Source organism: Chelonoidis abingdonii, chromosome 4 (genome assembly GCF_003597395.2).
Source record: "Chelonoidis abingdonii isolate Lonesome George chromosome 4, CheloAbing_2.0, whole genome shotgun sequence".
NCBI classification, from domain to species: domain Eukaryota; kingdom Metazoa; phylum Chordata; order Testudines; family Testudinidae; genus Chelonoidis; species Chelonoidis abingdonii.
This window is the reverse complement of record NC_133772.1, coordinates 145,428,099-145,448,919: the sequence shown is the minus strand read 5'-3', so window position 1 is coordinate 145,448,919 and position 20,821 is coordinate 145,428,099. Positions and strand designations below refer to the sequence as shown.

Below are 20,821 nucleotides of genomic sequence, written 5' to 3'. Positions count from 1 at the left end.
AATTCTGAATCCCACTCTGTAGTTTCCACGGTTGGCAGGAGCTGGGAGTTTTGTGAAGATGTGCTGCTAAGCCAGAACAAGGATAATATCTTCATTTATTTAAGAAACAGAGTTGTGTCCAGTGCTGCTCAGCTGGAAAGATGTGACAAAGAGATGTTGGTGTTAAAGGGGAGAAAATGAGTGCAATCTTCAGTGTATATATAAAGACACGGCATTCCTAGCAGAAAACTCCCTCACTGACCAAATAAAATATGCAATAACATTGAAGACTTTGTAGCTTCCTACTTATATAGAGATTTAGATTAAAATATCATTGGGTCTTTGTTTTTAAAAAATAATAAATCATGACTAACTTTCTTCTAGTCTATCAATGACCAACCATCCTGCACCAAATTTATTTGGAACTGCCAGGGATAAAGCGGAGTTGTTTCGTGAACGCTACACCATCTTGCAGCAGGTGAGCGAAAGAAAGATTTTGATTTGTTTAATGCTATCATCTCTTGTTATGAGAGAGACATATATGTATAGGAAGGCATTTATAGTTGAGCAGCTAGTGTGAGCCACAGTTGTAAACTTATAAAATCAGGATATGTTACAGGTTGAATTGAGTATCCTTTGAAATTATATGGCATTATGGATTCTGATGTGTTTCGGTATCTTACTGTGTTTGAAAGGTGATCTGTGAATAACATTACGAATCACATACCAACTTTTGAACTATATGCTGAATGCATCAAACAGATTCTATCTTAGCCTTAAAATTTAAGGTCCACTGAAACAGTGGACAAGCTACTGCTTCAAGTGATGCTGCAGGCAGTGTTGCATTGGCAACATCACATGCATAATAGAAACTGCTAGAGTTTGGAGATGGCGGGGGGGAGGGGTTAGGGTAGGAGGTGGAGATGGAATTTATTCCTTAATAAATTTATATTGCACAGGTTTGGAAGGGCTTTTCTATTAATAGTCTTACTACGTACCTTATGGGTACAATAAAAACTTTTCAAACTAGTAGCATGCACCAAACTTTTCTCTGACTTTTTTTAATAGAAACCATTAAAAATTGAAATGTATTTTCGTAAAGGAGGAATGAGTGTGACTCTTTAATTCTCATGTAGGCTGTCTCCATGTTTCACTGAGTGTAATGTCATTAGTATAGTGTGGGCTGGGACTCTGACAGGTTGAAAGACCAAAAACCCCATACTTCCTTTAATATTTGAGGCATTCTTGTTTGCTAAGAGATTTTATTTAGTCATCTTTTAATTGACAAAATGTACTATTCCAGGCTCTGGCTTTCTTCCTTTGGATGGAGAATCTCCTCACAGCCATCCATACTTTTGTCATAGCCTGGTTAGATTTGTGCTATGCACTCTATTGGGAGATACCCTAGAAGACCACTTGGAAGTTTTATTTGGTGCAGATGCAGGCGTCTATCTGATTAGTAGAATTTGTTGGTCTGAGCACATGATCCCTGGGTTCCATGAAGTGTACTAGGTGCAATTCAAGGTGTTGGTTCTGATCTGTGAAGTTCCAGCTGATGTGGAATCTGACTACGATAGATGCCTCCTCTTTTCCTATGCAATATCATGGTATCTGTGATAAACTGAGGCACTTCTCTGAGAGCTTTAGATGTGCATTCTTGATTGCTGGAGGCAGGGCATTTTCAGCAGAGAGGGCTTTGGTTATGTAACTCACTCTTTTTGGTTCTCCAGAAGGCTGGGATTTTTTAATCTTCATATAGAGGTGCCAATCTCATTTTGTTTTGGTCAGGGATTTATTAGCCTGTGGACCTTGTGGGGTTATTGCTTGCACTATGCTGGGATGGTATGGCGTTAGAGCAGTTTGAGTTGCCAATTGGAATGCAGTTTTATTTGTTGTTGTATTTATTTTTGGGTCAGGTGTTCAAGTGTCGTGTTAGTGGGTGCATAAAAGCCATTACAAGAAACAAATACCACTGTAAAGCTGAAAACTTTTCTTCATTCTCTTTGGTATTCACTTTTAAAGCATTGCCTGATAAATGTAGGTCCCAGTGTCAAAGATTAATGCAGGAGCTTAACTTTTTAGATTGTTAGCTCTTTAGGGCAGGGACTGCCTCTTTACTATATGTTTGTATAAAGCACTTCATACAATGGGTCCATCACTGGGACTTCTTCCCTGCCAAGGTGCTAATGTTGTTATAAATAATATATAACAAGACATCTTGCATGGCTTTAAAAAGTGACCTCTCAAACTTCTGTTTTATTGCAGGTATTATTTATGGTTTATTATTTGGAAGTAAATTCTTGTTAAAAGATATATTGTGGTTTCCAAATCAAAAGATGTTGGCTGAAACTGAATAAGAGAATTTAAAAATAGCATTTCATATAGTCTGTATGTAGTGAGTCGACTTTTTTTTGTTGTGGTGGTGGTGGTGATCATTTTTAACCAGATCACATTAATCTTGGTTTTTCTAGAGGACTCATAGACATGAGTTGTTTACTCCTTCAGCGATTGGTGCTCATCCTGATGACAGCAGAAGTAAATTCCAGGTAAAAATATTAGTATTTTCTTGGAGTGGGAGAAGTCTATGTTCAATGTGGTTTAATTCATTAATATTTCCCCACGTGATACCCAAGTGTTAATCCTGACTTTTATAACCATTGAACATGAAATATTTGCTATTGTCTTAATCTCTTTCTACATCACAAAATCCTTGTATCTGGCTCAATTCAGCATGACTAGCAGGCTGCTCAGAAACAACTTCTTAATTGGAAGAGAAGAGGTCTGGCTGAGGTGCATAGACAGAGAACCTTCCCACACTGCTTCCATTAACCTTGAGATATTTTTCCCGTCCCTCACTTTCATAAGCACTAAATTCACAAATTTAGAGCTAATAAAGTCATCAGCCTACTGCCAATAAGCTCTTTCTCTTTTTCTGTATCCTTATTTGTGCTGTTGGATGGGAGCTTCAGGTACCAAATTGTAGCCTTTCAGTTATCCACTGTCCTGACCCTTCCTTTTTCTCTATATTGAAAGCACTGCAAAGGCTTTGAAAGAGCAAAATAAATAGAACTAAATTCAGTTGCGATAAATCCCTCTTAATTCTACACTAGCATGTTACTTTCTTGACTGCTATGTCTCCCCCCCTGTCACCAGGAACATAGGTATATCTCCTCTTATATCTTATTATCTCCTAGAACTGGAAGGGACCTTAAAAGGTCATCACGTCCAGCATCCTGCTTTACTAGCAAGACCAAGTACTGATTTTTTGCCCCAGATTCCTAAGTGGCCACCTCAAGGATTGAACTCTCAACCCTAGGTTTAGCAGACCAATGCTCAAACCACTGAGCTAGCCCTCTACCCGTATGCTGATACTAAGAACGTTGCTTCTTCTGATTAGAGTATAATGCCAATCTGTGACCCAACAGAATACAGTTTCTTGGTAATGATGCAGACTGCACCTTCCTTGCACAGGACTTTTGTTATCAGCTGTGTCACATTTCCAGAACTCTGGAGAATCATGTGTTGTCATGAGTCCTTCTAACCATGACTCTTAACTAAAAGCGACTGGTGTTACCAAATGACTTGTGGGCTAGCTCTGTGGTTCAAATTCTGTTCTGCTGATAACTGTGTGTTGCTACCATTGACAAAATTTATTCCAGGGCAGAAATTTTGCCCCATATGTTTAATTTTAATCCATTTGTAAATTAAACTACTCATATTTTTGCCATTTTTCTTTCACCCACTGAACAATTTTAAGATAGTAGCCATTATTAACAACTTTTTTTCCCTAAACACTGGTGCGTATGACACACAAATGTATCCTCAAGTTACCAGTAAAACGGAATCATATTATAACTAATTTATGTATATAAGCTATAGCATGTACTGTGCAGTACTTAACTTGCTTACTTAAGAACAGACTTATAGAAGGTGTAATTAAAATCTCACCTACTTCACTCTTTGATTCCAGCTTAAAACAATAGAAACTCTGTTGGGCAATACAGCTAAAGTTGGGGAAGTGATTGTTCTTGGGATGATAACACAACTAAAAGAGGTAGGATACATTTTATTATGGGGTCTTTTAGTTGTCATGCTTTCAGCAATACAATATTTAAAAAAATTGTGGCTTAAATATCTCAATTATGGCCTGATCCTGCTTCTATTTAAGTCAATGGCAAAACCCCCATTGACTTCAATGATGCAGGAAAAATCTTCTATATGGAACACTTTCTTAGGAACAGTCAATAACATAAGGATAACTGCATTTTTCTCTTCAAAGGATAGAATTTTGTAGCACTTCAAGTTCCTGTAAATCTGGACTGTTAGACAGTTTCTAGAGAGTTCCAACTTCAACCACTGAAATCCTGAAATGTTATGTCTGAACTTGCCAGTTCATTTTTTTATACCTCTTGCAATAATGAAGGAGGATATACAAATCAAAACAACTTCTGCAGTTAAAGGATGAAATTGTAAAATATTTTACGTCAATGATTGTTTTTAATTCTCTAAGGTTGCAATGTTTGAAATAAAAACATTTGCTTAAGTCGTTGTTAGATTCATAAGCTAGAAGCATTTTTTGCAATATGGTATGTTTCAAGTCTCTAGGAAAGATAAAACGAGATAGTCTCTAAATTTAAACATCTGACATGATTTTTCTTGAATAAGTGTATCAAATGCTTTCCCTTTATATGTCTTGAAACTTGTTAAAAATCAAGATTGAAGCCAAAAATATGCTGTGTGCCTAATGATAATCTGGTTCTATCACTGATGTAAGTTGTTGGCTAAAATCAGAGGTGATTAGGTTGAGGGTTGGTTTTGGAAATTGGTTTGTTTGGCATGGACTAGCACAATGAAAATCTTTGTTTTTGTTATGAAGAAACCAGCAATAGGTCCTGTTGGTGCCTGAGTAATCAGTTCTGTGAGAATGGTTTGGGAGTTTGTGTGAGATCTACTTTGGCCAACATTCTAGCAAAGGGTAATTGCCACTGGAGTCAGGAATTCTCTGAACCAGTGTCTAAGGATAAGTAGGTACCGAACAAATATAGGAAAAAGGGTTAACCTATTTTCCCATAATGTCTTCCCCAGTATGCAGCCCCATGCAGCACTTGCTGGAGATGGGGAAATGAGATGCTTTTTCCCTGTTGTCAGCTCTGATTTAGGGGTCAACAGGGTCCCTGACAATAATGTAAACTCTATATTGGTTCTCTCTGGAGTGTGATAGCACAATCTCCATTGATCTAGAGCAGGGGTTAGCAACGTTTCAGCAGTGCTGTGCCGAGTCTTCATTTATTCACTCTACTTTAAGATTTTGCGTGCCAGTAATACATTTTAATGTTTTCAGAAGGTCTCTTTCTATGTCTATAATATATAACTAAACTGTTGTTGTATGTAAAGTAAATAAGGTTTTTTAAATGTTTAAGAAGCTTCATTTAAAATTAAATTAAAATGAAGAGCCCCCCCCGACCAGAACCCAAGCAGTGTGAGTGCCACTGGAAATCAGCTCGTGCCTTAGGTTGCCTACCCCTGATCTAGAGGTATACATTATTTTGATATGCTTTTGATTTTTTTTTTTATTTTACTTTTTAGGGAAAATTTTTCTTGGAAGATCCTACAGGAGTTGTTCAGCTAGACCTTAGTAAAGCAATATCCTTTCTATACAACTTAAGGATTTAAGAGGTTTTCAGAAAAATTACTGTAGAACTGTATCATTTCACACTTCAAAAAGGCAAACGATTACATTTTAAAAGTACACATACACAACTGCCGTCCTCCACTTTTTTCCATGCTTATAACTGAGTTTGCCTCAGCTCAGAGACACACAAAGGGCTTGTTGTAATAAGGTTAGGTTTGTTGCAGTGGGGTTTGTATTCTGCCTCTTGGAAACCTGTCTGGAGTTGGGGGATGTTCCTGTTCATATGCTATCCATGCAGCCAACCAGCAGGTTGATCACCTTACTCTCACTCAGCATGTAATGCATTTACACTGCCCCCAACCAGTCTTACTCTCTACACCACCTGTAAAATAGATTTTAATGGAATTTCTTTCAGTATCCCCATCTAACAAGAACATTTTACTTAACAGCTTTGCACCAGTTCCACAGTGGCTTATATACTGAGTCATGCTTTGTTTTGGCAGAAGGTAAAAAAAAATTTTATGCTAACTTTTTTAAAATGTTATCCTTTCTCTTCAGACCATTATTGTAACAATATACCCTCTTGAGGTGGATAAAAAAGCAAATGATTTAAGTCAGTATTTATGTTAATGAGGTTTGTCTGTGAACTGAGTGAGTGATTGAAACTCTTGCCCCTGAGCTTGGATCTTTCACAGCCAATCACTGTCTTATGGGGTTCAGCCTTGAGAGGTTCTGAGTGCTCTTTTTCCAGTGAAATCAGTGGGACCCAACAGTGCTTAGCACCTCTCAAGACTGGGTGTTCAGTTTGTGTGAACAGGATGTGCATGAAGAAAAAATTAACTAAACTGGGGAAAGGAAATAGTGACAATGTCTGTGTGGGACTAGAAAATAATTTAATGAGGAAAATACAATATTTTCAGATTGCAAAATGCTTAATTTTGTTAGTAAGGCCCTAATCCTGCAAACACTGTGATGGGACTACACACCGTAGTAAATTTGAGCACGTGTGTTTAAGTGCAGAATTGGGGCTTTTGATGTCTATATTGGTATAAATTCAGGTGGACAATTTTTCTTATTGGTAGCACTTTACTTTATAAAATATAAATAATTTCAACATGCATAATATAATATCTACATAATATCAACAATGTCTTATTTTATGATAATGTTTTAAAAATTTCATAATTAACTAAATGGAAAATAAATAAGAGGGTAGAAGTAGTATCATTTTCATATTTTTGAGCTTTTGCTGTTTGTTAAATTGAAACAATGTTAGTATAAAATACAATGTTAAAGATATGTTCAATTCACTAAAATGCATTTCTGTGGGGCGGGGATTAAACTTCATAGGCTGGTATGAGGATCAAATATTCCATGTGAATGCTTTTGGATTTCCACCCACTGAGCCTTCTGCTACCACTAGGTATAAAAATAACTTCTAATTACTTCATTCTGACTTCTCATATTTTGTTGTATCTTTCAAAGTACTACTATTGTTTGTTGTTTGTAGAATATCAACGGTGTGCTTTCCTTTCTTTCTTAAAAATGTTGCATTGACTTTTATATCTTGCTGGTCCATTTGAGCCTGATCCAAATCCCATTGTGTCAGTGGAAAGAGTCCCAGTGGTTAACGGGATTTAGATTGGGCCTTTTGTACATTAATATTGATAATGATATAAGCCCTTGTTAGATAGAGATTGGGAAACTACTGCATAGGAATGAAGAAATGGGATGCAAGGATTGTTCTGAGGATGAATGTGAAAGAGAACCCAGGACCAAAATACCAATGAGAACGTGTTCAACTTTAGCAAGTCAAAGCCCATGCTTAATGTCTGGATGACTGCCTTTTCTGTCTTCACCCCTCTTCGATTCCCTCCCCCCCATCATAGATACTGAATGTCATCTTGTCTAATTTTCAATTAGCAAAGATTTTTCATAATAAAAATTTAAATTAATTGGGGAAAATGGGTCATAGCCAGAAATGATTTGGGAAGAAAAAGAGGTTAACAGAGACTCCAAGCAGAAACTCCAGCAAGTAGAGGCAGAAGCAGCCAAACCAGGGACTGCTGCACAGTAGGAGGGAGTGGAGAGGGAAGTAAGGGGTAAAATGGCAATTAACCGGGGCCACCCTTTCGCCCAGCAGCCTTCTGAGTTGAGAACTGTGCAGGGGAGAACTCCCCTACTCTGGTGGGCATTAGGTCCCAGGATGGTGGAAGAAGCCAAAGAAAGGACCTTTTAGATCTCTGGACATTCAAAGAACTTTCTACAGTTTGATGGTACTTTCTCTGCCCTGTGCTGATCCCCTGACTCCTCCTTCATAGTTTCTTCACCTCACCTTCACTCCACACCTGCCCGTTATCCTCTTCTCCCCTTCCCATTTCTTTCTATTTAGCTGATCCCCTCCTAAGGTAAACTCACCCAAAATAAATGTTAATTTAATTAACTTGTGGAACCAAGATGCTCTTTGCTGCTACCACATTGTTCACTCTGCTTGTATGTTCTACCCCTTTCCCATCCTGTGTCTGCCTGGTATATTTATATTGTAAGCTCTTAAGGGCAGGGACCATTTACTACTCTGTTTGTACAATGCCTAGCACAGAGGGGTCCCGCTCTTGAGTGGCCCTTAATTACTATGGCAGTAAACATGTTAAAATAAATAAAAACCTGAAGAATGACAAAATATTGTTTTTAATTATGTAGGGCATATTATGGGAACATAAACTTTTTTGGAGGGCCTTCTTCAACTTCAGTAAAAGCTTCTGCAAAACTGAAACAACTGGAGGATGAAAATGAAGATGCCATGTTTGTTTTTGTTTCTGATGTTTGGCTGGATCAAGTGGAAGTGTTAGAAAAGCTTCACACTATGTTTTCAGGTAGGTGCAGTGTTGTTTGCTTTTTTAACTGATCCTTATGTTGAAGAATGTTTCAGCAGTTTGATTTGGCTTTATGCTTTATGACTTTTAATAGGTTCTTTTGCCAAAACAGGAGTTGTCATATCACAACTTGACAAAAAAACACCACAACTAATCTGTCACTGTTAAGCAGATGCTGAGAAAAGCTGGGGCAGCAGCGTAATAGTCACTAGCCACATGCTCTGTCAGCATAAACACATGACTGGATAACCTTACAATTAGAGAGAGAAAGTTACATGGGGCACATCTTATTGAGTGTAGAACCCTGCTAAATCTATACCCGGTTCTGATGAAAAGTCAATCTTTCTTTAAGTGGTTGCAGCTCTGATTCATGGCTTGTATTATTTTTCTTTTTTGGACCCCTCTCTAACAGTTTTTTTTTAAAACTGATCTGCATTGTGTTTTTTGTAAAAAGTTGTGAGCTCAGATAGTTCTCTATATTTCCTTTAGTAAAAATATTGTTTTGAGTTGTAGCCATGTTATGTGATGTGACAAGAATGTTTGCCTTGTTTCTTCCTTGGCCTTTTTTTTTTTTAAAGAAACCTTTTCCTTTATGGACTCTAATACTGCCTCTTGTGCCCTTGCTGGTTTTAGCACTAAGAACATGGTATGATTATTCTTAAAATATGCACTGTTTCTCCCCACTCATTACATTAGTAGTATTGACAGGTCTTGTACAGCAAATGTCTCTGTGATCCGTGAGTTGCTTCTTGGTGTTCCAACATATGTTTGGAACAAAATATATTCTCTGCCTTGGATAGAATGCAAATGTTTGGAGGTGGAAAAAATAAAATCATAGGTGGGAAATTACTGTTAATTTATTGAAAATTGGAGACAAATTATCAAACTCTATCCTAGTATCAGACATTATGGAAACCAGTTAAGTCACTTCTTGTCAACATTTGTCAAAATAATTAAACTGGTGTAAGATTGCATATGATAAAGTAATAAAGGGATCTTGATCAGTTAAGTAGCCTACTTTTTAGGATGCATGTAATAGATTTACTATATCAAAAATTAGGTCAAATAAGAGTTTTATTTATAGATAAATAAATATGGCATGCTTTTTAAAAACATACAGTAATATTTGGGAGAAATATCAGAATAGAGACATTGGTTAGGAGTTTAATTTTTGCTGACATAAAACCTTTTGTTAGATGCTTCATTTATCAATTGAATTTTAAGCCAGTGGAACAAAACTTGAGCCTGGAATAGAATAATTTTAAAAAATGGGGATGTAAATCAGAGACATATAAGAGAGCCTCAGTACTTGTTCTTGTTAATTTTTATTGGGAATTTGGTTTATTTTGGTTATTTTAATTTGTTGGATTTCTTAGTAGTATTTTGTATTATTGGGTTGCTGTTTCTTTTTGTGATTTGTTGAATTTAAAATATTTGTCAGAGAGACTTAGACTGTTTAGAGAGGTACCTGTAATTAACAATCTAAAGAAAGAATAAGTAAGTACACTGCAGTGTGCTGGAATTACTTTTTAGTGGAGAGAGAGGCGTGTGTTCATGCACTCAGTCTTTGGAACATATATATACACACATCTTACAGATACTGTAAGGGTATCTGTCCTTTTTACTATTCTAAAGGGAAAGAAGGTATTTTTAAAATTAGTGTATTTATTTTGAATAAACCTGGTGTGATTTGATTGCTTTTGTGTGGAAATACTAACTATTGGCCTAATCTGCTCCTGCTGAAGTCTGGAGCTGGACAGACCCTGTGTTGTTGTTGCTGCAGATAACGGAGGATTCCCTGTAAATGAGATGGTACATCTCAATCCTGTTCCCCTCTAAATAGTTATAAATAAATAAGCAAGCTGTCTCCTAAATTCCTGCTTTAAAATAATTGCTTGGCCACATTAACAGTGATAAAGCTGGAAGCACTGCCCCAACTTCTGATCCTAATGAAACAGACTGGAGGGTGAACTGTTCATCAGTGAAGAATACTGAAGTACAAAGTAATACTGAGTGTAATGTTCACGTATCTTTCCCAGGTTACTCCTCTGTGCCTCCAACTTGTTTTTTCTTTTGTGGAAATTTTTCATCTGCACCATATGGAAAAAATCAAATTCAGTCCCTAAAAGGTATGAAAGTCTTTGTAGTCAGATATTTATTATACATTAAACGGGCAACAAATATTGATTAAAATATATACTTTTTAACTTGTATTACCTTTTGAATGTTTTAGGAGAGACAGTATTTTAGACATATTAAAAAGTATGAACAGTTCATGAAGTACATAATTTTAGTGTCCAGACAGATAGTGTCATAAGAAATCTTTAAATGCATTTTTTTCTGACTTCAGATTCCCTCAAGGCTCTTGCTGACATAATATGTGAATACCCCAGCATTCATAAAAGGTATGTATCAAAATGCTTCATAATGGTAAAGTTATGTTTATTATGTGAAAAAGTTAACAGCATAGTTGTGCTAATAACTTTTAAATACTTAATTAATTACTACGGGTCAGCTATGATTGTGTAGCTGTTCACAGTACCATGCCACAGTGTTGAAACAAGGTCATATTATTTTGGGCGGTGTATAAGGTTTGGATCCAGCCTGTGATAGCTGTGTAATGTGAGCTAGTTTGTTGAACAAAAGTTAGACCAATTCTCCAGCTCTGGAACTGTTTTCATGTACATTATTTATAGCCCCTGATCTTGGCAGAATGCTATTCAGGTGAGCTTCTGTGCCTGCCTGGTGCCCAATGGGGGGGTCTGCCCATGCAAAGCTAGCTGCAAGACCAGGGCCTAAGCTGGATTTCATAAATTCAAATGTAAGTTCTTACACTGCTGGAAGCAACTGCAGGCCTTCAAGCTGTCCAAGCCCCAGAAAGCTTTATCAGAAATATTGGCTTGATAAAGACCCATTTCTTTTCCACCTCTCCCCCAAACGGCTTTCCACAGCCATTATTTTAGGAGCAAAGAAGGAGAAAGGGAGCACCTGTAAATGATCTCCCTACACTTCGTTGTTCCTGTTTCTCTGACCTTTCAAAGCCTCCTTCCATGGCTGTGGGGCTGACCCTTCCCACAAAACCTCTTCAAAACTCACTTTTGCTGCGATGCCTACAAAAAACTTGACAGTGGTTAGGCCACTGCTTTGCTGACACCATTGCCAATAATGCCAACCCATATTCTCATTGTTTCCTTATGTTCACTTGTCTGTCTGTTCATCTGTCGTCTCGTCTTATATTTTGATGTAAGCTCTTTGAGCACAGATTCGTTTTGTCTTGTGTTCGTACAGCACCTGGCACAATGGGGCCCTGGTCTGTGACTAAGGATCCTATGGTCATACAAATAAATACTACTACTGCATGGATTTGAGGGTACGGAGGGAAAGGCAGGGATAGCCAGGCTCATCCTCTCCATCTTCTGATGCTCTGAATTTGTAATAACAGCACTCAATTTACTGGAGCTGGTCACCAAAGTGGGTATCCATAGAGTAACATTACTTAAGGATCTCTGTAGTTTGATACTCATAGAGTTTAAGGTCAGAAGGGACCATTATGATCATCTAGTCTGACCTCCTGCACAATGCAGGCCACAGAATCTCACCCACCCACTCACTCCTGTAACAAACCCCTAACCTATGTCTGAGTTATTGAAGTCTTCAAATCATAGTTTAAAGACCTCAAGGTGCAGAAAATCCACCAGCAAGTGACCCGTGCCTCATGCTGCAGAGGAACGTGAAAAACCTCCAGGGCCTCTCCCAATCTGCCCTGACCCCAAATATGGCAATCAGTTAAACCCTGAGCACGTGGGCAAGACTCACCAGCCAGCACCCAGAAAGAATTCTCTGTAGTAACTCAGATCCCACTCCATCTAACATCCCATCACAGACCATTGGGCATATTTACCTGCTAATAATCAAAGATGAATTAATTNGTCTAATTTCAAGTCTAAACTTCCTAGTGTCCAGTTTATATCCATTGATAATATGTAGCTTAAATTTAGATAATTGCAATTTTGACTATATTAAACATAAGTTATGCATTAAATTGTTTATAGCAGTCGATTTGTGTTTGTTCCTGGTCCTGAAGATCCTGGTCCTGGTTCAATTTTGCCAAGGCAAGTTTGCTACATGGTTTTTCTGATTTTAAGAACTTTCTAGTACAATATTGCTAAAGAGCATACAAATCTTCGGCAATGTTACTCTTTTTGTTGTAGGCCACCACTAGCTGAAAACATCACTAGTGAATTCAGACAGCAGGTGCCATTTTCAGTTTTCACTACAAATCCTTGCAGGTAAATGTGTGACTTTTATAGTAACCAGAGAATGCCAAACACCTATTGCTATTTTTCATATTGTTTTAGTGAATGACCAGTTTGTGTGTAGAAGTAACATTCTTAAAATGTGTGATAGCTACAATAAATATATTAGAGGTAAATTAGTTTTAAACATTAGCAGTAAAAGGTACATTTTACTTTGAAACCTTTTCTACTTGTATTCATTGAGGAATAAAGAAGTTTATGTATCCCTTAAAATTAGTATCTGTACATAGTGTGCAATTATCTTATATTCTTCCCTCATCTAAAAGTTCAGTAGTAGAAATATGAACAAAGACAGCTCAGATCCAATGTATTTATTTTTCTGTATTTGAAAGGAAGGGAAGTGTGCTGTCAGGATTTGGAGACAGTGGTTTTAACTGCAATTTATCTTTAATTTTTGTAAGTATAAACAATAGGGAAGAGATTAACATTGAAATATTTTCCCAGGCTTTCTTAACATTTACTACTTCATTCCAATGCCAGGAAAATTAAAATTTCATTCAGTATTTTCTATTCAGGGTTCAATATTGCACACAAGAAATCATCATCTTTCGTGAAGATTTAGTAAATAAAATGTGCAGAAATTGTGTCCGCTTTCCTAGCACCAACTTGGATATTCCTAACCATGTAAGTTAAGAGTATGCTGTAGCCTTTTATTCTGTTTAATGGTAATTATCCCTCAGTGGGTTCAGCTCTGCAGCTACAGTCTCAAGTTCCACAAAGTCACCTCTGTTAGTTCTAGAATTAGAGTTCATAGGAACACATGAAATCATAGGCAAATAACAGCAAGCGCATCTATCTTTTAGTAGTTTTATTAAAGTTACCAACAAAACTGTAAATGTCACAACATATACATTATACGTGTCCATAGGAACTGAACTAGTTATACCTACAGACCTACTCACATTCTCCTAGATGGTATTAGAGTCTGATGGCCCTCTCATGGATTGGACTATCACTATGAGAGTAGTTCCTGCTGGAGTTTCCCATAGGAAGCCCAATTTCCCTGCTCTGGGCACCCCTTTTATACTGTGAGTCTGTCTATACCAGGAGTTCTCAAACTGGGGGTTGGGATCCCTCAGGGGGTTGTGAGGTTATTATATGGGAGGTTGCAAGCTGTCAGCCTGCACCCCAAACCCTGCTTTGCATTCAGCATTTACAATGGTGTTAAATACATAAAAAAGTGTTTGTTTTTAATTTATAAGGGGGGTTGCACTTAGAGGCTTGATACGTGAAAGGGGTCACCAGTACAAAAGTTTGAGAACCACTGATCTATACTCACATTCTGTGTATGTCCATAAAAGTGTCAACCCTCTCTTTCTTATTGGTTTATGTCTCCTGGAAACACAAGGGACCCCAAATTCTATAGGCTGGGTAGGTTCTTGTCAGCATTGATGTACCACCTTTGTCTGCAGTTAGGGCATGTGTTAAGAGGCAATATTTATTGTTTCAGCATTTTATGATTTAATTTTAATCTTCCAGGCTGTACTTTTGCAATGTTACCGATTAATACCTCTTTCCTATCATCTCTTGGGTTGTTTCTCTGTCATTGTCTTGCGCAATAATTTCTTGTCTCTAAACCCTAAAATAGCTAAGCTAAAGTCTTGCAGGCTTTGGCCTACAGGTCTTGCATTTCAGCTTGTCTTACTCATATCTAGTTCTTGGTTCCTCTAAATACTGATTAATCTTATACTTTTATCATCCTACAAATCAACTCTAATTAACATACAATGAATATATATAACATACTGATTATTTTTAATATTCATATATAATGTGATGTGATAATCATTGGCTACAATGCCCAACATTTCGTGCTAAGATCTTGATTTACAATGTTTTATACAAGATTTATGTACCTTTTAGTTCCGTATCACTTACCTCAATATAACAAAACCTCATAATAGTCAAAATGTTTGATGACAGGACGCTATTGTAAAAAGAGTTCAGTGCGTATATTACTACTTCAGAAGCAAGTTCTATAGTAAAATAACTGAAGATCTAACACAAACTGGCAGCATTCAGAGTTCTTTGAGTCCTTGTCTCTCTGGATCCCATTGCAGGGGTCCAGGCACCTATGTGCACAAGTTTGGAACTTTCTAGCAACTAGTGTTCTGAGTGTGTGTGTTGCTAGTAATAGCTATTGTGCCAAGAAATTCTGACTTCTTAATGAAAGGTTTAGCACAATATATCCTGTTGTGCCTTGATATTCCAGGGGTCAGAATGGTGGCTGAGTTTATATAGTTTTGTTTGTGGGTACCCAAGGCTTGCATAACTTGGCACCTATTTGTCTCTGAGGCCTCCTTATAACATATGGAGATATACCTATCTCATAAAGCTGGAAGGGACCCTGAAAGGTCATCAAATCCAGCCCCCTGCCTTCACTAGCAGGACCAAGTACTGATTTTGCCTCAGATCCCTAAGTGGCCCCCTCAAGGAGTGAACTCTCAACTCGGGGTTTAGCAGGCTAATGCTCAAACCACTGAGCTATCCCTCCCCACTTACTGCATCACACAACAGTGGAGCCTTTTTGTGTCAAGAGCACCCCAGTCAAAAACAAAATTTACAAATCTTCATTTTGTGTGTGCACGCATGCCACAAATCTTTGACAAAAACACCTTTCTCCCTTCTATTGTATGTGTCAGCAAGGATGCTTTCTGCATGACACCAAGCATTTTACCTCTGAGAGCTGCATTGTGTTGTACCCATAGTGCCCTCTTCCTTTTCAGTCTGCATCATTAAAGCAATTTAATGGGAGGGGAAAACCTTGCCATAATATTGATTTTATGGCATATTCAAGTCTTCATTGATATCAGTGGAACCATAGAGTCACATGTATGTAATGCATCCATTAACAGTGGCTGGTGGTTCTTCAAACACAGTATGATCCATGGAATAATTCTGATATGGAAAACGTGAATTTTGGTTGGTTGAATATTTCATTTTGATTATTTTCTTTTTGTCTTGCAGTTTGTAAAGACTATATTATCACAAGGACATCTGACTCCTCTTCCACTTTATGTCAGCCCTGTATTTTGGGCATATGATTACACCTTGAGAGTGTACCCTGTGCCAGATCTGATCGTCACTGCAGATAAATATGATCCTTTCACTGTTACTAATACTGACTGCCTTTGCATAAATCCTGTAAGATTTTCTTTATGCTTTACCAAAATAAGGACACTACCTCTCCAATAAGCAGAGAATTGTATATCTTTAAAACCGAATTTAGTCAATGAAATTATTTTAAGTATTCTTAGTAGGCCAAATATAGCAGGGAAATTATTGTATGGTTAACAGACAAAAAGAGAGGAGTTATACTTTGTTCTTTGCACAATAACACTCCAAACTGCTGACACAAGTTTGGTATATTTTTCATTATAGGGTTCTTTTCCAAGAAGTGGATTTTCATTCAAGGTGTTCTATCCTTCCAACAAAACAGTAGAAGACAGGTAAATAGCTTCAGGACCTGATGTTATTAACGTATGATGAACGTAACCACTTTTTGCTTGCTTTCTGCTCAGAATGAACAAGAATATTTAAAAGGTACAGTGACTAAAGTGAAATCCCTGCAAGCTGCATGGGCACTTTTTAAAGACACCATAATAGAGGCCCAACTTCAATGTATACCCCAAATTAAGAAACACAGTCAAAACTAAAAAAGAGCCACTGTGGCTTAACAACCATGTAAAAGAAGCAGTGAGAGATAAAAAGGCATCTTTTAAAAAGTATATAAAGTCAAATCCTAGTGAGGTAAATAGGAGCATAAACACTGCCAAATTAAGTGTAAAAATATAATAAGTATATAAATCACCGAGTTTGTGTGGAGAAAGTGGATAAGGAAATTATTTACTTATTCCCATAATACAAGAACTAGGGCACCAAATGAAATTAATAGGCAGCAGGTTAAAACAAATAAAAAAGTTCTTCAAGCGCGCACAGTCAACTTGTGGAACTCTTACCTGAGGAGATTGTGAAGGCTAGACTATTAACGAGTTTAAAAAGAAACTGTGATAATTCATGGAGGTTTCTTATTATATTTTTACACTTAATTTGCAGTGTTATGCTCCTATTTACCTCACTAGGATTTGACTTATATACTTTTAAAAGATGCCTTTATCTCCACTGCTTCTTTTACATGTTGTTAAGCCCAAGTGGCTCTTTTTTAGTTTTGACTGTGTTTCTTATTGGGGTATACATTGAAGTTGGCCTCTATTATGGTGTCTTAAAAAGTGCCCATGCAGCTTGCAGGATTTCACTTTAGTCACTGTACCTTTTAAATATTCTTGTTCATTCTGAGCAGAAAAGCAAAAAAAGTGGTTACGTTCATCATACGTTAATAACATCAGGTCCTGAAGCTATTTACCTGTTTCTACTGTTTGTTGAAGGATAGACACACTTGAATGAAATCCACTTCTTGGAAAAGAACCCTATAATGAAAAATACCAACTTGTGTCAGCAGTTGGAGTGTTATTGTGCAAGAACAAAGTATAACTCCTCTCTTTTTGTCTGTTAACCATACAATAATTTCCTGCTATATTGCTACTAAGAAACTTAAAATAATTTCATTGAAAATCGGTTTTAAAGATATACAATTCTCTGCTTATTGGAGAGGTAGTGTCCTTATTTTGGTAAAGCATAAAGAAATCTTACAGGATTTAGCAAGGCGGTCAGTATTAGTAAACAGTGAAAGGATCATATTTATCTGCAGTGACGATCAGATCTGGCACAGGGACACTCTCAAGGTGTATCATATGCCCAAAATACCAGGGCTGACATTAAATGGAAGGAGTCAGATGTCCTGTGTGATAAATCATAGTCTTTCAAACTGCAAGACAAAAAGAAAATAATGCAAAATAAATATCAACACAAAATTCACGTTTCCATATCAGAATTATTCATGATCATACTGTGTTTGAAGAACCACCAGCACTGTAATGGATGCATTACATACATGTGACTCTATGTTCCACTGAATCAATGAAGACTTGAATATGCCATAAAATCATATTATGGCAAGGTTTTCCCTCCCATAAATTGCTTTAATGATGCAGACTGAAAAGAAGAGGGCACTATGGTACAACACAATGCAGCTCTCAGAGGTAAAATGCTTGTGTCATGCGAAAGCATCCTTGCTGACCATACAATAGAAGGGAGAAAGGTGTTTTGTCAAGATTTGTGGCTCGTGCACACACAAAATGAAGATTTTAATTTGTTTTTGACTGGGGTGCTCTTGACACAAAAAGGCTCCACTGTTGTGTGAATGCAGTAAGTGGGAGGATAGCTCAGTGGTTTGAGCATAGCTGCTAAACCCCGAGTTGAGAGTTCACTCCTGAGGGGCCACTTAGGATCTGAGGCAAATCAGTACTTGTCCTGCTAGTGAAGGCAGGGGCTGATTTGATGACCTTTCAGGTCCCTTCCAGCTTTATGAGATAGTATATCTCCATATGTTATAAGAGCCTCAGAGACAAATAGTGCCAAGTTATGCAAGCCTGGGTACCACAAACAAAACTATATAAACTCAGCCACCATTCTGACCCTGGATATCAAGGCACAACAGGATATATTGTGCTAAACCTTTCATTAAGAAGTCAGAATTCTTGGCACAATAGCTATTACTAGCAACACACACACTCGAAACACTAGTTGCTAGAAAGTTCCAAACTTGTGACATAGGTGCCTGGACCCCTGCAATGGATCCAGAGAGACAAGGACTCAAAGAACTCTGAATGCTGCCAGTTTGTGTTAGATCTTCAGTTATTTTACTATAGAACTTGCTTCTGAAGTAGTAATATCGCACTGAATCTTTTTACAATAGCGTCCTGTCATCAAACATTTTGTACATTATGAGGGTTTGTTATATATGAGGTAAGTGATACGGAACTAAAGACATAAATCTTGTATAAAACATGTAAATCAAGATCTTAGCACGAAATGTTGGCATTGAGCCAATGATTATCACATCACATATATATGAATATTAAAAATATCAGTATGTTATATATATCATTGTAGTTAATTAGAGTTGATTTGTAGGATGATAAAAGTATAAGATTATCAGTATTTAGAGGAACCAAGAACTAGATATGAGTAAACAAGCTGAAATGCAAGACCTGTAGGCCAAAGCCTGCAAGACTTTAGCTTAGCTATTTGGGTTTAGAGACAAGAAATTATTGCGCAAGACAATGACAGAGAAAACAACCCAAGAGATGATAGGAGGGTATTAATCCGTACATTGCAAAGTACAGCCTGGAAGATTAAAATTAAATCATAAAATGCTGAAACAATAATATTGCCTCTTAAACATCCCTAACTGCAGACAAAGGGGTACATCAATGCTGCAAGACCTACAGCCTATAGAATTTGGGGTCCTGGTTTTCCAGGAGACATAAACCAATAAGAAAGAGAGGGTTGACACTTTTATGGACATACACAGAATGTGAGTATAGATCATGGTTCTCAAACTTTTGTACTGGTTACCCCTTTCACGTATCAGCCTCTAAGTGCAAACCCCTTATAAATTAAAAACAAACACTTTTTTATGTATTTAACACCATTGTAAATGCTGAATGCAAAGCAGGGTTTGGGTGCAGCTGACAGCTTGCAACCTCCCATATAATAACCTCACAACCCCCTGAGGGATCCCAACCCCCAGTTTGAGAACTCCTGGTATAGACAGACCACAGTATAAAAGGTGCCCAGAGCAGGGAAATTGGGCTTCCTATGGGAAACTCAGCAGGAACTACTCTCATAGTGATAGTCCAATCCATGAGAGGCCATCAGACTCTAATCCATCTAGGAGATGTGAGTAGGTCGTAGTATAACTAGTTCAGTTCCTATGACACGTATAATGTATATGTTGTGACATTTACAGTTTTTGTAACTTTAATAAAACTACTAAAAGATAGATGCGCTTGCTGTATTTGCCTATGATTTCATGTGTTCCTATGAACTCTAATTCTAGAACTAACAGAGTGACTTTGTGGAACTTGAGACTGTACTGCAGAGCTGAACCCACTGGGATAGATTACATTAAACGAAAAAGCTACAGCATACTCTAACTTACATGGTTAGGAATATCCAAGTTGGTGCTAGGAAAGCGGACACAATTTCTGCACATTTTATTTACTAAATCTCACGAAAGATGATGATTCTTGTGTGCAATATAACCTGAATTAGAAATAACGAATGAAATTATTTTCCTGGCATTGGAATGAAGTAGTAAATGTTAAGAAACCTGGGGAAAATATTTCAATGTTAATCCTCCCTATTGTTTATACTTACAAAAATTAAAGATAAATTGCAGTTAAACCACTGTCTCCAAATCTGACAGCACACTTCCTTCCTTTCAAATACAGAAAAATAAATACATTGATCTGAGCTGTCTTTGTTCATATTTCTACTACTGAACTTTTAGATGAGGAAGATATAGATAATTGCACACTATGTACAGATACTAATTTAAGGATACATAAATCTTATTCCTAATGAATACAAGTAGAAAAGGTTCAAAGTAAAATGTACCTTTTACTGCTAATGTTTAAAACTAATTTACTCTATATATTTATGTAGCTATCACACATTTTAAGAATGTTACTTCTAACACAAACTGGTCATTCACTAAACAATATGAAAAATAGCAATAGGTGTTTGGCATTCTCTGGTTACTATAAAAGTCACACATTTACCTGCAAGATTTTAGTGAAAACTGAAAATGGCACCTGCTGTCTGAATTCACTAGTGAGTTTTCAGCTAGTGGTGGCCTACAACAAAAGTAACATTGCCGAAGATTTGTATGCTCTTTAGCAATAGGTACTAGAAAGTTCTTAAAATCAGAAAACCATGTAGCAAACTTGCCTTGGCAAATTGAACCAGGACCAGGATCTTCAGGACCAGGAACAACACAAACGACTGCCTATAAACATTTATGCATAACTTATGTTTAATATAGTCAAAATTGCAATATCTAAATTTAAGCTACATATTATCAATGGATATAAACTGGACACTAGGAGTTTAGACTT

General features: G+C 37.1%; 1 protein-coding gene across 1 annotated transcript in view; it reads left to right on the top strand.

Annotated features, from left to right (window-relative positions):
* The window catches only part of POLE2 (DNA polymerase epsilon 2, accessory subunit), a 33,824-nt gene that overhangs the window by 6,315 nt on the left and 6,688 nt on the right, over window positions 1-20,821 (top strand). Inside the window, exons 5-18 of the mRNA XM_075065738.1 lie at window positions 364-457; window positions 2,451-2,525; window positions 3,950-4,033; window positions 5,566-5,614; window positions 6,061-6,117; window positions 6,962-7,034; window positions 8,312-8,484; window positions 10,524-10,613; window positions 10,835-10,889; window positions 12,537-12,596; window positions 12,696-12,773; window positions 13,316-13,424; window positions 15,768-15,944; window positions 16,182-16,249. Of these exons, the coding sequence (XP_074921839.1) occupies window positions 364-457; window positions 2,451-2,525; window positions 3,950-4,033; window positions 5,566-5,614; window positions 6,061-6,117; window positions 6,962-7,034; window positions 8,312-8,484; window positions 10,524-10,613; window positions 10,835-10,889; window positions 12,537-12,596; window positions 12,696-12,773; window positions 13,316-13,424; window positions 15,768-15,944; window positions 16,182-16,249 (1,242 nt within the window). The remainder of the gene's footprint in view (window positions 1-363; window positions 458-2,450; window positions 2,526-3,949; window positions 4,034-5,565; window positions 5,615-6,060; window positions 6,118-6,961; window positions 7,035-8,311; window positions 8,485-10,523; window positions 10,614-10,834; window positions 10,890-12,536; window positions 12,597-12,695; window positions 12,774-13,315; window positions 13,425-15,767; window positions 15,945-16,181; window positions 16,250-20,821) is intronic.